This window comes from Dermacentor albipictus, chromosome 8 (assembly GCF_038994185.2).
Source record: "Dermacentor albipictus isolate Rhodes 1998 colony chromosome 8, USDA_Dalb.pri_finalv2, whole genome shotgun sequence".
Classification (NCBI taxonomy): Eukaryota; Metazoa; Arthropoda; class Arachnida; order Ixodida; family Ixodidae; genus Dermacentor; species Dermacentor albipictus.
This window is the reverse complement of record NC_091828.1, coordinates 107,663,686-107,677,870: the sequence shown is the minus strand read 5'-3', so window position 1 is coordinate 107,677,870 and position 14,185 is coordinate 107,663,686. Positions and strand designations below refer to the sequence as shown.

General features: G+C 45.5%; 1 protein-coding gene across 6 annotated transcripts in view; it reads right to left on the bottom strand.

Moving 5' to 3' along the window:
• Nucleotides 1–13,495, bottom strand: part of LOC139048971 (kinesin-like protein KIF19) — a 214,136-nt gene extending 200,641 nt beyond the window's left edge. For all 6 annotated transcript variants that reach the window (XM_070523981.1, XM_070523983.1, XM_070523980.1 and 3 more), the window contains exon 1: nt 11,568–13,495. In XM_070523981.1, coding sequence (XP_070380082.1) covers nt 11,568–11,630 — 63 coding nt within the window. In that variant the 5' untranslated portion in view covers nt 11,631–13,495. The remainder of the gene's footprint in view (nt 1–11,567) is intronic.
• Nucleotides 13,496–14,185: the final 690 nt, after the last annotated feature.

The window sequence follows — 14,185 nt, the reverse complement described above, 5'->3', positions numbered from 1 at the left end:
TTCGATAACTGAGCTGTCGCTCGAATTTTGAGCTTGGTAATTTGTGCGGCTGCTGCAATTTGTGCTCCATGCATACAGAGTGCGGCCATCTGTGCACGTATTTGGGAGGCCACTTCTAGCAATATAGTAGCGAACGAACATAGTGTCATGTGCATCAAAAAACAAAAGAAAATAAACATAAAGGACTTACTTTTCAAAAAATCGTGATCTCGCCTATGAAATTATGTTGCCGTCGTAGTAAATGAGTCATAGTAAATGATAACGAACGAATTGCTGAAGTGTGCTTAAGTATTTGCATAGTAATACACAGCGCAACGAGCATTCCATGCATCGTTTCCAGCTAGATCAAACTGTCCACAGACAAACAGGATATTGATCGCCAGATTGTGATCGTCTGATTCAAGACACATGGACTTTCTCAGAAATATATCGCTTCGAAGCACCAAACTCCCGCCATTTCCATGCATACAACGGCACCGCAATGTCATGTTTGCCTTTAGAGAGAGAAAAATCACTAATGGCGAGACCGTGAGTTAAGCCCGACAAAAGCATCGATAATTCTATCTGTAGATATTACGCCGATGACTATAGCGAGAGATCGTGATCATTAGGAACGGCAGGGCAATGCAAACATTACTGGAACATTTGAAAAATCAATTAATACCGTACAGTGAAGCTACATATGTTTGCGGGAACGTTCGATAGTAGAATAACACTTCGAACGTAAATCACGGAAGACAGATCATTATGGTAATCAGAGATTATGAACTAAATGAGATGTGAAAGCTACTTTGCGGAAAAAACCGAGTCACGTCATTGGGCAGCAGGCATTTATTGATCCGGTTCCTTCCCGTCTCACAGGCGGGGTCAACCATAACAACGGAGAGTTCTCGAAAGCGATCACCAAGGACTGAGCGGATTTGTCGAAGCTGCTTTTAATTGAAGCTCCTGCTAACGAAAGGCAGTGTACAGAATGAAAATGGGCACAAATTCAAAGGCTCAACGAATCACTTAGCAAACAGGTATTTATCCATAAGCCTTGACGATAATCTCAGGAGGATAATCCCTGTTGTTGAAACGTTAATTCCAGTGTAAGGCTTCCCTTGTACGCCCACTGCTGCTTACGTTGTCTCTGAGGCTTTTCCAGAGATTAGTGAAGACATCGAATGATTTACATGAAGGAAAAAAAAGACATGAAAGGAAGACCGCTAGTCTTTGGCTAGTGCTGTACTAACTTGAAAATACGCCGAAAAAGTCACGGCGCCAGCAAACAGTCTCAGAACACTGCAAATCATGACGCATACGAGCGACAGCAATCGTCATAGATGTTTGCCGCCAAAATGGTTGACATATACAACCGTGTTTGACGGAGATAGCAGTAGTATAGACTGTCGTCTGGACAGTCACTGACGTGGACAGTTGCACAGGCTTGTCGTAGATAGCCGTAATGAGATTACGTGTACAACTACAGTTTGTGTGCTGCACATCTGCTGCGAGTGAGACCATCCAAGTACGCCACAATTTAAGCTCTTTTGACGGTTTAGACCCCACCGTCTTATGGGATCTCTTTTCCTGAGAGTATAAAATTATGAATGTCAGCGTACCGGCTGTCCTGGAGTCTTTTCGTCTTCGAAGTTGCTGATTTCTTCTCTCCTTAGGAAATGATATACATCTTTGAGCTTGTTTAAGCGCACGAAGGGGAAAAGAAATGGGCATTCATCCGTCTTGTATAGCACGAAGTTACAAAGGAAACCCGTACGGGTTTCTCGGAAAGAAAGCTTTGCAGTTCAAGAAAAATGTGTCCTGGTCCAAAATTTCTTTATTCAACTGCGAAGCTTCCTTTCTGAGAAACCAGTATGTGTTTCTTCTTTAGCTTCGTGTGAAAAACCCGGGCATACGGAAATTGTTTTTCTTTTCTTCAACATTCCTTCCCCCTGCGGGCTTCCGCAGAAGCGATTTGCCTATTTGTTTTAAGTGCGTTATGTATTACTTTACTCATTACTGATCAGGTTAAAGAAACGTTGGCATCCTAAGTAGAGCTAAAGAGAGAAAGACAGAGATAAGAACGACACACGGCGTTGTAGTATATCGCCGTGTGTTTTTTTAGTGTTTGTTCGTGTCATTTCAGCGCAATTATATTGAGGGGGGGGAGGGAGGGGAGAGGATTCCAGTACGGCAGACCAACTAACCCGAAATACTGCCTTCACAACCATTTGTTCTCTCGCCCATCATGTGCACGGCTTTACAGAGCACTTAATGCACTAAAGATAAGAAATTAACTGGCATATAATTGTTTATTGTGTAAAATACCTTGCTTTCAACTAATTCCACCTCGCCGCCTCCACCCATACATTTGTGAACCAGCAATTACTGACATGGCTGAGGCACGAATTGAAAATAAGCAAAAGAAAAAAGGAAGGCTCAGTGTAAAATATGGTTTCGCTCTGGTCAAGATCACAAAAGTCTTCGACCCAGCTGGGACTACTTACTCTTACAAGAATCAACAAGGAATGTTTGAACCAACGTCTAGAGCAGAAATCGTTGCTTGAGAACGGATTGGCGTGTTCTCTTTCACGCTGGATCACTTACTCGACAGAACCACGTTTCGAGCCGAACCGAGCCAAGCCGATGCCGACGGCACCGCTCTCCTATACGATAGAGACGGGTCCTTGCTTCGGAAAGAGATTTCTATCTTTCGAGTTGTAATAGCTTTTGGGCCATGTGACGACCTTCAAGCACTCAGCAGCCCTTTAAAGATTTTCAATCTGCTCCTAGATGGGACAAGGGCAAGCAGTGCAAGAACATGGACTAGAACGATCGAGTCGATGAAGCCGTGAGCCACATGTCTGATCCGATTGCAACGTCATCAATCATGCACGGGTTCCGTCGTCAGACCCGCTACACGTCGAGAAAACCGACCCCACGGCCGAGACCTTGAAGCATCACTTCGGCCAATGTTCGGACGCTGCGCTTGCTGCTGGGGTCGCAATGGCCGAGCGTATAACGTCGTGAGGCTTATCGACCAGGCTTCACCTGAGGAAGGATACCAGCAGGTCTATTCATTTTCCTTCTCTCTCTCTCTCTCCTAGAATGGCTTGTTTCGGGGGAAACCGAAAACGTTGAATACAGGAAAAAAAAAGCGGGATTGAATCGAAAGTGGTCGATGATAGCGTATCTTTTCTTTCGTGCTTTTATTTAACTCGTCTTTCTTTCTTTCTTTCTTTCTTTCTTTCTTTCTTTCTTTCTTTCTTTCTTTCTTTCTTTCTTTCTTTCTTTCTTTCTTTCTTTCTTTCTTTCTTTCTTTCTTTCTTTCTTTCTTTCTTTCTTTCTTTCTTTCTTTCTTTCTACGTATGCGCTTTCGTGTCTGCATTACTTCGCTCTTGTTAGCTCCTATCACTGTTGAAGGAGCGCAACCTTTGGATCCATGTAGCCTTTGCGAGAGAAAACATCGAAACGCCTTTCGGAACCTTTCGCGAATTCGTCTTCTCCGTCACTTGCCTTGTTTATTATTTTTTTTTCGGGCACGTGCGCGCTATTTTGACACGCATGCAGACAAGTATGAAGAATAGAGAAGCAGGAGAATGTGGGGGCGGGCATCGACGTGATGGTTATCACAGAGCTCGAGCTATACTGGTCACGTAAGGTTAAGTTGTGCTATGGAAGAGTACGTGGCCGTCGTACGACGTCTTGTAAAAATTTTTAGAGGGACACTAAGGCGAAACACGAAATCAATTTCGACTGATAAAGCATTCTTTTCAAAACTCCATTTAGGGTAGTGTATAGCGGCAAGAGGCTGATGACTATCGAAGAAAATGAAGGCCACACGTCAATACTTTGGAACACTTCGCGTCGAACGTTAGCGTCAGCGTGACGTCGACGTGACGTCACTAATTTCACAGTCTCTCCTCGTATACTGCCAGCTGTGGCGAGATAAATGTTCATAAAGTGTGCCAAATTTAGTTCTCGACTTTTTTGTGATATAGTGTAAAACGTCATCGCTGATAAACAATCAACTAGGGCGCAATAGATGACCTAAAAATACATGACGTCACTGTAGGCTAGTGCGGGAACTTCATGGCGGTACCGCCATTAGCCTTTCGTTTTTGATTGGTTTCTCGCCTACCAAGCCTCCTTTCCCGTATGAGCTGTTTTTCCGGCATTGTGAAAGTGCAATTTAATAATACAGCCTGCATCCTCGTGTACATGTCCATGGCCACAGTCGTTCCTCTGTGGCACACTGTTAGACACCAATAGCTATAAGCCTAATTTAGTTTTGATTTGCAGACCGCGTACCTTCATATTTTTCTTTTACCTTCGTCGGCAATTATACGATATAGACGAACGCACCGATTTCTTGGCGTCATCATTGATAGAGACTTGTCTTGGAGCCCTCACATCTCGTACATGACAAAGCGTTTGGCCGCCACTGTGGACGTTCTTGCGTTTCTCGGCGGGACGTCCTGGGGTGCAACAGTACCGTCGATGTTGCAACTATATAAAGCACTGTTTTTGGGCTTCCTACGGTACAGCTTACCTGTACTAGGAAATACTTGCATTACGAATATTCGCAAACTCCAGAGCGCGCAAGCCCAAGCACTCGGGACTTGTCTCGGTCTTCCCAAAACTACGTCATCGATTGCGACAGTGGCCATAGCCAGAGACGCTCCTTTGACAGTCTACATTGATACGGATGTCCTGAGAGCGCACATCCGACACCTGACTCGGATTCCCTCACACCATCTTGCTTGCTTGCCAGCAAAAATACCACTTTCAATTTTTTCTAAAACTATTGTAAGACATCAGTCCTACTTGCCATCAGAATTTACGCCCGCTACACAAATGTCAGATCCATTGTGGTGTCTGCACCGGCCGCAAGTTCGACTGACAATACCAGGAACCAGAAAGAAAGCTGGAGCGTCAACGCAAGCTTTGAAACAAGCAACTTTGGAGCACATTTAGGCCAGTGACAGACTAAGAATGCCGCCCCCTACCGCTGTTTAGTGTACGCGCTTCGTTCGTGCTTGTCTTTCTTTCTATCTCCCCCTTCCACTCTGTTTCTCTTTTTATCCCCCTTAACCCTTCCCCCTGCGCAGGGTAGCCAACCGGAACTACCTCTGGTTAACCTCCCTGCCTTTCTCTGCATTATTTTCTTTCTCTCTTACCTTCGTCGGCGAGAAGCTGATGGATGATTATCGGTGGAGAGAATGAAAGGCGAAATTCTGTTACTGAATTGCGCGTCCTTGCCAGTAGGTCAAAAGTCAGCAAATGGTTTGCCCACAGAATACTCGTTTAGGTAAGTGACCCAGTCTGATTGTTGTGTTCATAGGAGGTTGTGGCCAAGTACTGCACCAGGATGGCCAATCCTGCTCTGGTGAGGGAGTGCGTTACCGGTTCTGGTCACCGGGATCAGGCCACACTCCAGGCCTGTTGGTGCAATTTTATCAACACGCGGATTTTTTTTTTTAATCCGGTGGAAAATTGCCGGCACCGGGATTCGAACCACGGACCTCTTGCACGCGAGGCGGGTGTTCTACCTCTACGCCACCGCTACTCGATTGATAATCGCCAGTCAATCGATTGATAACCGAACGAACGAAGCCGTTTTACTGACCTTGTCGCGTGGAAACCTAAGGCGTTGTAGAACCACAGAAGAACTTCAGTTTGGCCTAGTTAGTGTTTACTGCATATCATATTGACCGCAAATAAAGACGGGGGCAGAGGAAGAGAACAAAAAAACGACACCACCCGTGTCGTTTTTGTGTTCTCTTCCGCTGTCTCCGTCTTTATTTGCGGTCACTATGATAAGTTGCAGAACTCATTTACCTTTATTTTGTCATGTGTAGGGCAATACAGATGAACATCGGCAAAGTTTTTATCGCTGCTTCTACAAGACAATAACAGGCTGCTTAGATTGAGAAAGCCAGCGCAGTTTTTACTGTGTGCCAACGCTTCTGGTCGACACTCAACAGTCTAAATTAAGGAAACAAAATCAAACAAGAGAAAGTATCCGCATAAAAGACTTATCACGCACAATCATCCATCACAGAGACCCGAGCCGTCGCGACACATTTTTTTGGTGCCACCCACACAACTTCGTCGAGGTGGCGTTGACAAACGACTCTGTTATACAGCGCCCGCCTATACGTCCCACTAAACCAGGTATTATCCAAATTCTGGTCGTGGTTCTGACCACCACGCGAAGGTCGATCGTAGTATTCCAAGCGCATGCAAATAAAGCAGCTCACCGATACCGATTACTTCACCGGTAAAGTCAAGTCAAGCACGTTGTTTATCTTCGTCGCCGCATACACGCAGTGTGCGATTTATGTAAAACTTGCTCCTTGCGCGTGTTTGTTGGAGCGATTTTATTGCTTTATCTCCAGTCTGCAGAGAAAGCTTCACCACAGAACACATGCTGATTTCCTTATTCAAACATACATGAATGACAGAAATGCTGTTGCCCGCTGAATTGCATTGGAATAACATTGTGGCGTTTAAGATGCAAAGCTGAATTTTATCGAATGTAGGAACCAGAATATCGATTAGGGCAACAAATTTTTTTGGTAAAATTGCTGCAGATTGGTAAATTTAAAAAGAAACGGAACCGAAAAGATTGCAAATTTGTAGCTCTCCACCAAAGGCAGCTATTGCAGTTCTGTAAACTACATTCGCTAGAGCATCTGAAGCGGAATGATGCGATGAATCATTTTACAGCTTGCGTGAAATTGTTCCAACATTTACGAGTTTTTTTTTTAATTCTTAATAAGTCGCATGTTTCAGAGACCGGTGCATAATAAGTAAGGTTCATCCGCTTTAGGCGCGTCCATAGATCCAGTTTACGGAATTAGGATGTAGTTTTTGCTGCTGAGGTAGTGGTGTAAACTTGATGCTTCAGCTTTTTCTTTTTCTTTTTAATTTTGCCATTCTCACGAATTTTTGCAATAAAGATTTACGGCCTTAGTAAAACGCGGTGAGTTGATGCCAAGGAATAGAATTTCGACTTTCCAATTTATTTAGATATCAGCTGCCGAAATAAGGTTTCCTCCTAATTTTCTTGTACAATAATTGTACAATAATTGTACAATAATTGCACAATATGTGCGAGCATCCCGTTCTTTACAGAAGGCAGATTACAAACGAAGCTAGATAAGATTATCAGATACGGGCAATGTAAAATTTATTTTCAGGGTTGTTACAAGTTTCGCACAGCTTGCAAATGTGATGTCTAGGGTGCAGTGCAAACACTTCATACTCTGGCAAGCCAGTGAGTACTCCGAGATTTGAGAGTATATGCTCTCGAAAAGAAAAATGGCACTCTTTGAGGTTTATCTCGTTTCCCAACAAAAGGTAGCCGTCCGTCTTGTGCGACTTTCTTTCCCTTAACACCGGACGTCCGGTGCTTCCGGGTCACAAACAGCACGAGCGTATTAGCGTGCCACAGTGTTCTTGACAGTAAAGTACCGAGCGCGGCTTGCACCAAGGGTGGATATATTTCACAGGGTGATAGAATGGAGCGGAGATGAGAAAGTGTTACAGCATTCCCGAAGTACGGCGCCGTTATAGCTTACGGGTCAATATATACAAGTGCAACTGTTTTAATTTGAGAGGAACCTTTACTTCGGGGTCATGCACATTTTTTTTTTCTGATACGCAGAAATGTTCTCATTGTCCGACTGGGGAACAAATTGGAATGAGGCTTATTACATTTGTGGGACAAAGCTGAGTTCTGTCGACTGGAGGAAGCAGAATTTTTGTTTTTGTATGTTTTTGAATGTTTACAAAGACGCAACAATGGATCAAACACAGATGTCGCTGTTCTCAGAGCCACACCTGTCAAAGAGTCTAACGTGGCCACTGGCGCAAATAAATTTGTAGATCAGAGTTCAAGTAAAAGTTTCCAACGTTTACGAGGGTTTTGGGAAAGTTCTACTCACAAATTAGTGGCCTCTATTAGAGAGGGGCATAATGCCCCAACTTTGCCTGCTTTAGATGTCTCAATAGAGGCACTTTACAGAATTGCAGTATCGTTTTTATTACTCAGTTAAAAAGTTGCTAATCTGATTATTTTGTTCTTTCTTAATGTTATTTGCCTTTTTGAACATTTATTCTCAAAAACACAATGGTGGCTTTAGTCGTAAATCTGCTCGCTACATTCTGGGTAACATTATTCTTTTAAGTCCAGTAAACCTAATCGTATTTGGTGCACAGGATGAGGCGCAAAACGATTTCTCCGTTCACGTGTATTTTTGATGGCAGCTCCTTAGCGAAACTTCTTTTTTCGTTGCACGTTTGCTCGTGCTTCTAACGCGCCCGCCAAACTGCACAATGACTTATCTAAGCAAAGAAAAGCTTTAAGGGGAAGGTCCATATCTAAGCCGACTATCACGCCACCTATTCAAATACATCTACGACGCATAATCGCGTCTATGAGACAACCGATGGGCCGATTTGAATGCAATATTTGTGGCTTTTGCAAGAGGAAGTCCAATCGCAGTGACTGTAGGCAGCATAAGCTTTATGTATGACCCGAATCTTCTTCAGAAACTTCGCTAATACTCGGAGTTTAAAAAGATAGTAGCACGAAATTTGCAAACCTGTGGATCTGCACCAAAAACAGGAAATTGTTCATATGAATTTGCAGCTTACGTGAATTTGTAACAACGTTTAGTAGGGTTTTGCAAGGTCCCCGTCACAGATTAGTGGCATTTTTCAGAGGGGCGTGCAATACACCAGTTTTGTCTGCTTTATGTGCAGTATTAGTTGCAATCTACAAACCTGTGAGATTATTTTCCATTGCTGAGTTAGAGTTGAAAACGTGCTAATTTAGTTTTAAGAAATCTTGCAATCTACAGCAGTTTCTGTTTTAAAAAATTGACGGCCTAGGCAAAGGTCAACTTTTTTCCCCCATACATGAAGGATCTGCTGTGGTCTTACATAGCTATGCCATAAGATCACTCATTTACTTTACCAGAGTTTCAAACGACCTGTCGGCAATAGGAACTAAATACAAACGCTATTGTGTCACTATGATTTTTTGGGGTCTGACGTGGCTACATACCCGCCTATTGCAACGCCGCGCAGCACCAAGAGAGAGAGAGGGAAAACATTTATTCGGACCATCGAGGTGGTTGCTCTTGAGGTCGAGTGGGTGGTGTCCTCATTCCAGGACTCCACTGGCCATGGCTGCTCGACGTACTTGGTGGACGAGAGCTTCTTGTCCCGCCAGGGCATCGCCGGTCAGCACCAACATTCTTGTCTCTCCAGCATACTGATATCGCGTTCCCAAATTTCGCAGGCTCACTCTCACCCATCAGGATTTGACTGTTCTCTAAAACGGCGGTTACGTCGGCTTACGCATTGTCACCGCTCATGTGTGTTTAACGAACAGAGAAATAGATTCGGTCAATCGGGAAACGTGGAAGCTGACCACGGGTTCCGCTTAGCTACCCTCCGCTGCGGATATCAGTATACGGATGCCAAAAGGTAAGTGAGAGGAAAACAACGCGTACAGTCCTTCCGAGTACGCAAGCTTAAGCCGTCAGCGCAGCCCGCGATCATGTGATAGCGCGGGCAGGTTAGTGAGGCTGCCAAGCAGACGTGACCCGCACGAGTAAAACGAGTTGCACAATGGTACGGTCCACGTTCGTAACACACTCACGGAGCGATTCACCCAGGTGCTCTGCACGCTTAGCTGGTGCAGAAATAATAGAAATGCAAAGAGCCTCGCGGTAAGTACAGCAACTGTAATTAAATATATATTATCACAATAATTAAAGACATCGGCAACGGCTGCAGCTGCCACTCGTTTGGTCGAATGTGTGTTTTTTGTAAGTGCGTTTATTGCATGTGTACGTGTTTGTGAGCATCAAGTTTGATGCTTTACATGTGTGCGTGCGTGTGTGCGTGCGTGTGTGCGTGCGTGTGTGTTGATAGCTTGCACCTGACGGTGCTGGTCCTCCAATATAGCCGCTTTAATGATGTAGTGCCATAATATTTACTGCTATAAGTAACCTAGGTGCTTCATTATCAGAGACGCGATTGGAGCGTGGCTGGCATCTGTGCCAGGACCACGAGAAAACCACCGCGCGAGATGCCAGCGGACGTAGCCTCTTCCCGCGCTGGTCGTCTAACATGGCGGCTAGGATGACGACCATGCAAGCCAGCGATAACCTCTTCAGGTTAATCTCTTCTGGCTCCTACTTCGTTTTCGTAAGTTTGGGGAAGGCAAGGACTTAAGCAAATGAAAGCGTAATACAGTCCTTTATACAGTCCAGTACCTTTATAACGAAGTGCAATTGGGGCCTCCCTCCGAAATTATTCGTTTTACAGGGCACTTCGCTGTAAAGGTGACGCACCGCCAAGCTACCAAAAGAACCGGGACAAATTTAGTTCTTCGTCTCACATGTGATTTCGTTGAAGGCGTTTGTTGCAGGGGAACTCGACACGTTGCGCAATCGTACCAGCGTGCCACGAACACTTGTTTGGAGCACCGAGCCATTCAGAGGGAGTTTGCATTGACGTCGAACAGTTCATGAAAACTCAAAAGTCAATAGACATAAGGACGAATGTAGTCCTTCAAGCTCAGGGCTGTCGTCAGAGTTTTGTTAAAAGTCTGCAATTTTTTTTTATTTGCACGTTGAGCTACCTGGACAGGTTTATCGACAGTCGCGCTTTACAAGCGAACACATGGAAACGTAAACTGTCGAGTTTTTTTGAATTTTCCTCGATGCCGAAAATTCTGGTCAAGGGCTGAGGCATTTCGGCTGAGAGTGAGCTGAAGGCTGCATTTTTATTTCCCCTCCGAGTTTCGTGTGAAATAATTTGCACTCCGCTTATAACAATAGCTTAGTATTGAGTTATATCACAACCCCAAGTAAATTTAAAAAAAAGATTTAGGGAGTGTAAAGTGGTAAAACCTTGGCAAGAAGCTATAATGTTCATAAAAAAATTTACATCGGTTATATCATACGAAGAAGTACAATATATGGAAGACTGTTTCAGCAAAAACTTGCAGCTGGTATGGCAAATGAATCCGCCTTTTAATATCTTACGTTATTATTTTACATTCATGACATATCAGACGTGAATCTTACAGAATAAGACGTTTCACACTGAAACTTCTTGAAGTTGAATCAAGTAGAAACCAGGGCGGTCTAAATAAATCAAAATGACCTTACCGTCTGTCAATACTCTATATTTATAGAATAAATTTTGTCACAGTCCGTGTTACAACTCCACAATAAACAACATTCTAGCTTTTATCATGCCACTCCGTAATAAAGGCACATTTACGCCTCGTGCAAAGCGTGCCTAGACTTTCGAGGTGGTGAACCCACACTATACACCAAGGTTCGTCAGAAGTCGCGGGCCCGAGGGTAGCGAAAACCGAACCTCATAGACGTCAGGTTTGAGCTCACAAAATTCGGAATTCCAAATTTCAGAACCGTGTCCCGATACAGATAGCAAATATCACACCATTCGGCGACCTACAAAAGTATACAAAATCCTTGAGACTTGTTGCGCACACGGCAAAAGAACAATGGAGAAGAAGACAAATGTTTCCTTACCAGAAGCCGCTGTACTTTGGCTTCGTCGCCATTTTCCGAGGCGGGCGCCTTCCGGTTCGCCATGTCACCTGTTTAGTTCACGGCTGGCTATTCTGTCCTACGGCACGTCGATTGCATTTGCTCTAATGGACGCTAGCAATTGTGCGCCGTTTCCCGTTGAAGGCACAGCACACCATCATACGAGTTTCTTTCACTAGTTGAGATAGTATGACGTCCAAGCAGCCTCTGTCAATATTTCTAGGTTGCCGTTAAAATGAGCCGTCTGTTGTGCTTGACCCTAAAGCAGGCTAAGATGATCGCTAGCAGACGACAGGCAGTGTTCACTGGCATTCCTTTTCGCACAGTCATGGCACGTTGGATGCGTTGTCAGCAGACGTTGAAGGAGATGCTGCATATTCAAGGATGACTGGGCAAAGCGTGTCATTTTTGACACTGTGCAAGTCGTAAGGAAGGGAGTGGTTACTAACTGATGACGCAGCTGCATATGAAGGAGGCAGGCGTCGTACACGTGTTAGACGTATGTCAAATGCCTTAAATAAGTTTTACCAGTTTTTAACAGTCGACGGTAGCCCTCTTTCGATAGGTTCCTTGTAAACTGAGTGCTTTCCGAGACGCCAAGCGCAATCTGCCTACGTGCCGGGATGCACACCTCGGTGTCACTTTTGCTGCGAATCTTCCAAATGTCGTTGAAGTAGATGTCTGCACATTTGGCGACGCAAGTCAGCTCGGCGCCCTGACGACAAGACCCTACTAATAACTGGCCAGGAAAGCGTACTTCCTAGTCTTTGTCAGCAGAAGACCTTGTAGCCGGTCGCGCGTTGATATGCAGGCTCGCGCATACCGACTAAACTTGTCTTTATCGATATCTTCGCAAAGGACGGCCAGTCGTGGTGTCGTTCATTGGTGGAAGTGCGGCCAAAACCGCAGCTGCCTCGTCACGGAATAACAGTTCTCACAAATACAGGCAACGCACTTGTCGATAGAAGTGTGTCATCGATGCGGTGCGCGTTCGACTAGCCACATGAGGTGTGAGCTGCGACGAGAAAGTGGCGTGCTTGAGTCGCGTTCAGCTCAACAGCGCAGGGAAAGGGAGACGCGAACACGTCATAGGTGACAGATGACTTTGAAGAACAGCGCACGTAAACACGTTGCAGGTAACAGACGACGAGCTCTCTTACATTTGCGCAATAACTACACGAGACGACCAATGATGGAACACGTTTCACGGCAGACGTCAAGCTTGAAGTATGATGTCGACGACATCATACCTCGAGCTCTTGAGAAGACGATATAGCACGCAACACGCTGCGAGCCAGACGACTGATTTAAGTTCCAGAGCAGGCGACACAGCTATAGCTCGACGCGGCCAGACATCCAGACGTCACTAAGCTTGAGGTGAGGCATCGCTGTCATTGTACTTTGCACAGCAGACGACAGATGCAAAAACTATTGCTGCGTGGCAGACAAACACCCGGGAAGCGTGCAGAAGTACAGCAGACGACAGATGCACGCGCTATGCAGAGTGCACGATGAACATCCAGGAAGCGTGCAGACGAGAAGCAGACGACGAACGACGAACCGCGCGCGCGTTCCGGTACACTGTGTTCTGGCTCGCGCCGCCGGCCTCAGCTTCGCAAAGCGTTCCGCCGCCGTCACTGGTCGTCTGGCACAGGCAAAAGGCAGCTCGTTCCGTTTAAGCGGGAAAAGCAAAAAGGGATCGATGCCGGAGGGCGGCGTGCGGACGATATACTGCTGGGTGGAGCTCTCTTTTCAGCGTGGCGCCAGTCGATGGGAAGCAGTCACGTGACAGCGTACGTGATCGAGCCCCGGTCACGTGTCCTCGCGTATTCGCGAAAGCGCATAGACGACGCACAGGCTTGCATTTCGCCGGAGCCCGGCAGGCAGGCGTAGGGTCGATGTTCCGCCGTCGTCGGTGAGGCAGTGACACACTTTGTTTCATTTATTTATTTTGCATTTTATTTGTTTCCAACTTTTATGGCACTCTGTCTTGTTTCTTTTTCTCTGTGCCTCTTTATATTCGTTTATTCTGGTAAACTCGTAGCTCTTTGTAATTTTTGCCCAGTTTCACTTCAGCCGTCTGCTTCCACAAGGGGTGAACGCAAGGAAAAGTTAACTGCGACTTCATAGTTCCCGGCATACCTTTCATCACGTGTCTTAACTCCCGTGACACCACGTCCTGCTGCATATATTGGCTCATCCAGAGACAACGGGCGTTTATCTGGACCAGGAGCTTTTTTATTTCGAAAAGGCTCTGACGTCATCAGCAAAGCCACAAACGCGAAAATGATGGGCGTGGTGATAGCAACTTGGAAACAACACAAGGGCTGCTTGCCGTAGTGGGGCAATCTGCTACTTGGTGCGTTATTGCTGACAAGGATACACGCCTCAAAACTCGGCCACCTTTGCTTCTTTCCTTTTTCGGTTCGGTTCCCAAGGGCCGTGGCGAAACTGGGTTGTGTTCGTGCACCCGAAAATTGTTTTGCTCGCGACCGAAATAGGAAACAAGTCGCGTAAACGTGGGTGGCACTGAACATATGGTGCTCTTTCGTTTCGTTGTGCAACCTTGTTGGCGTTGTTTCCAGAAGCCGAAGTCATGT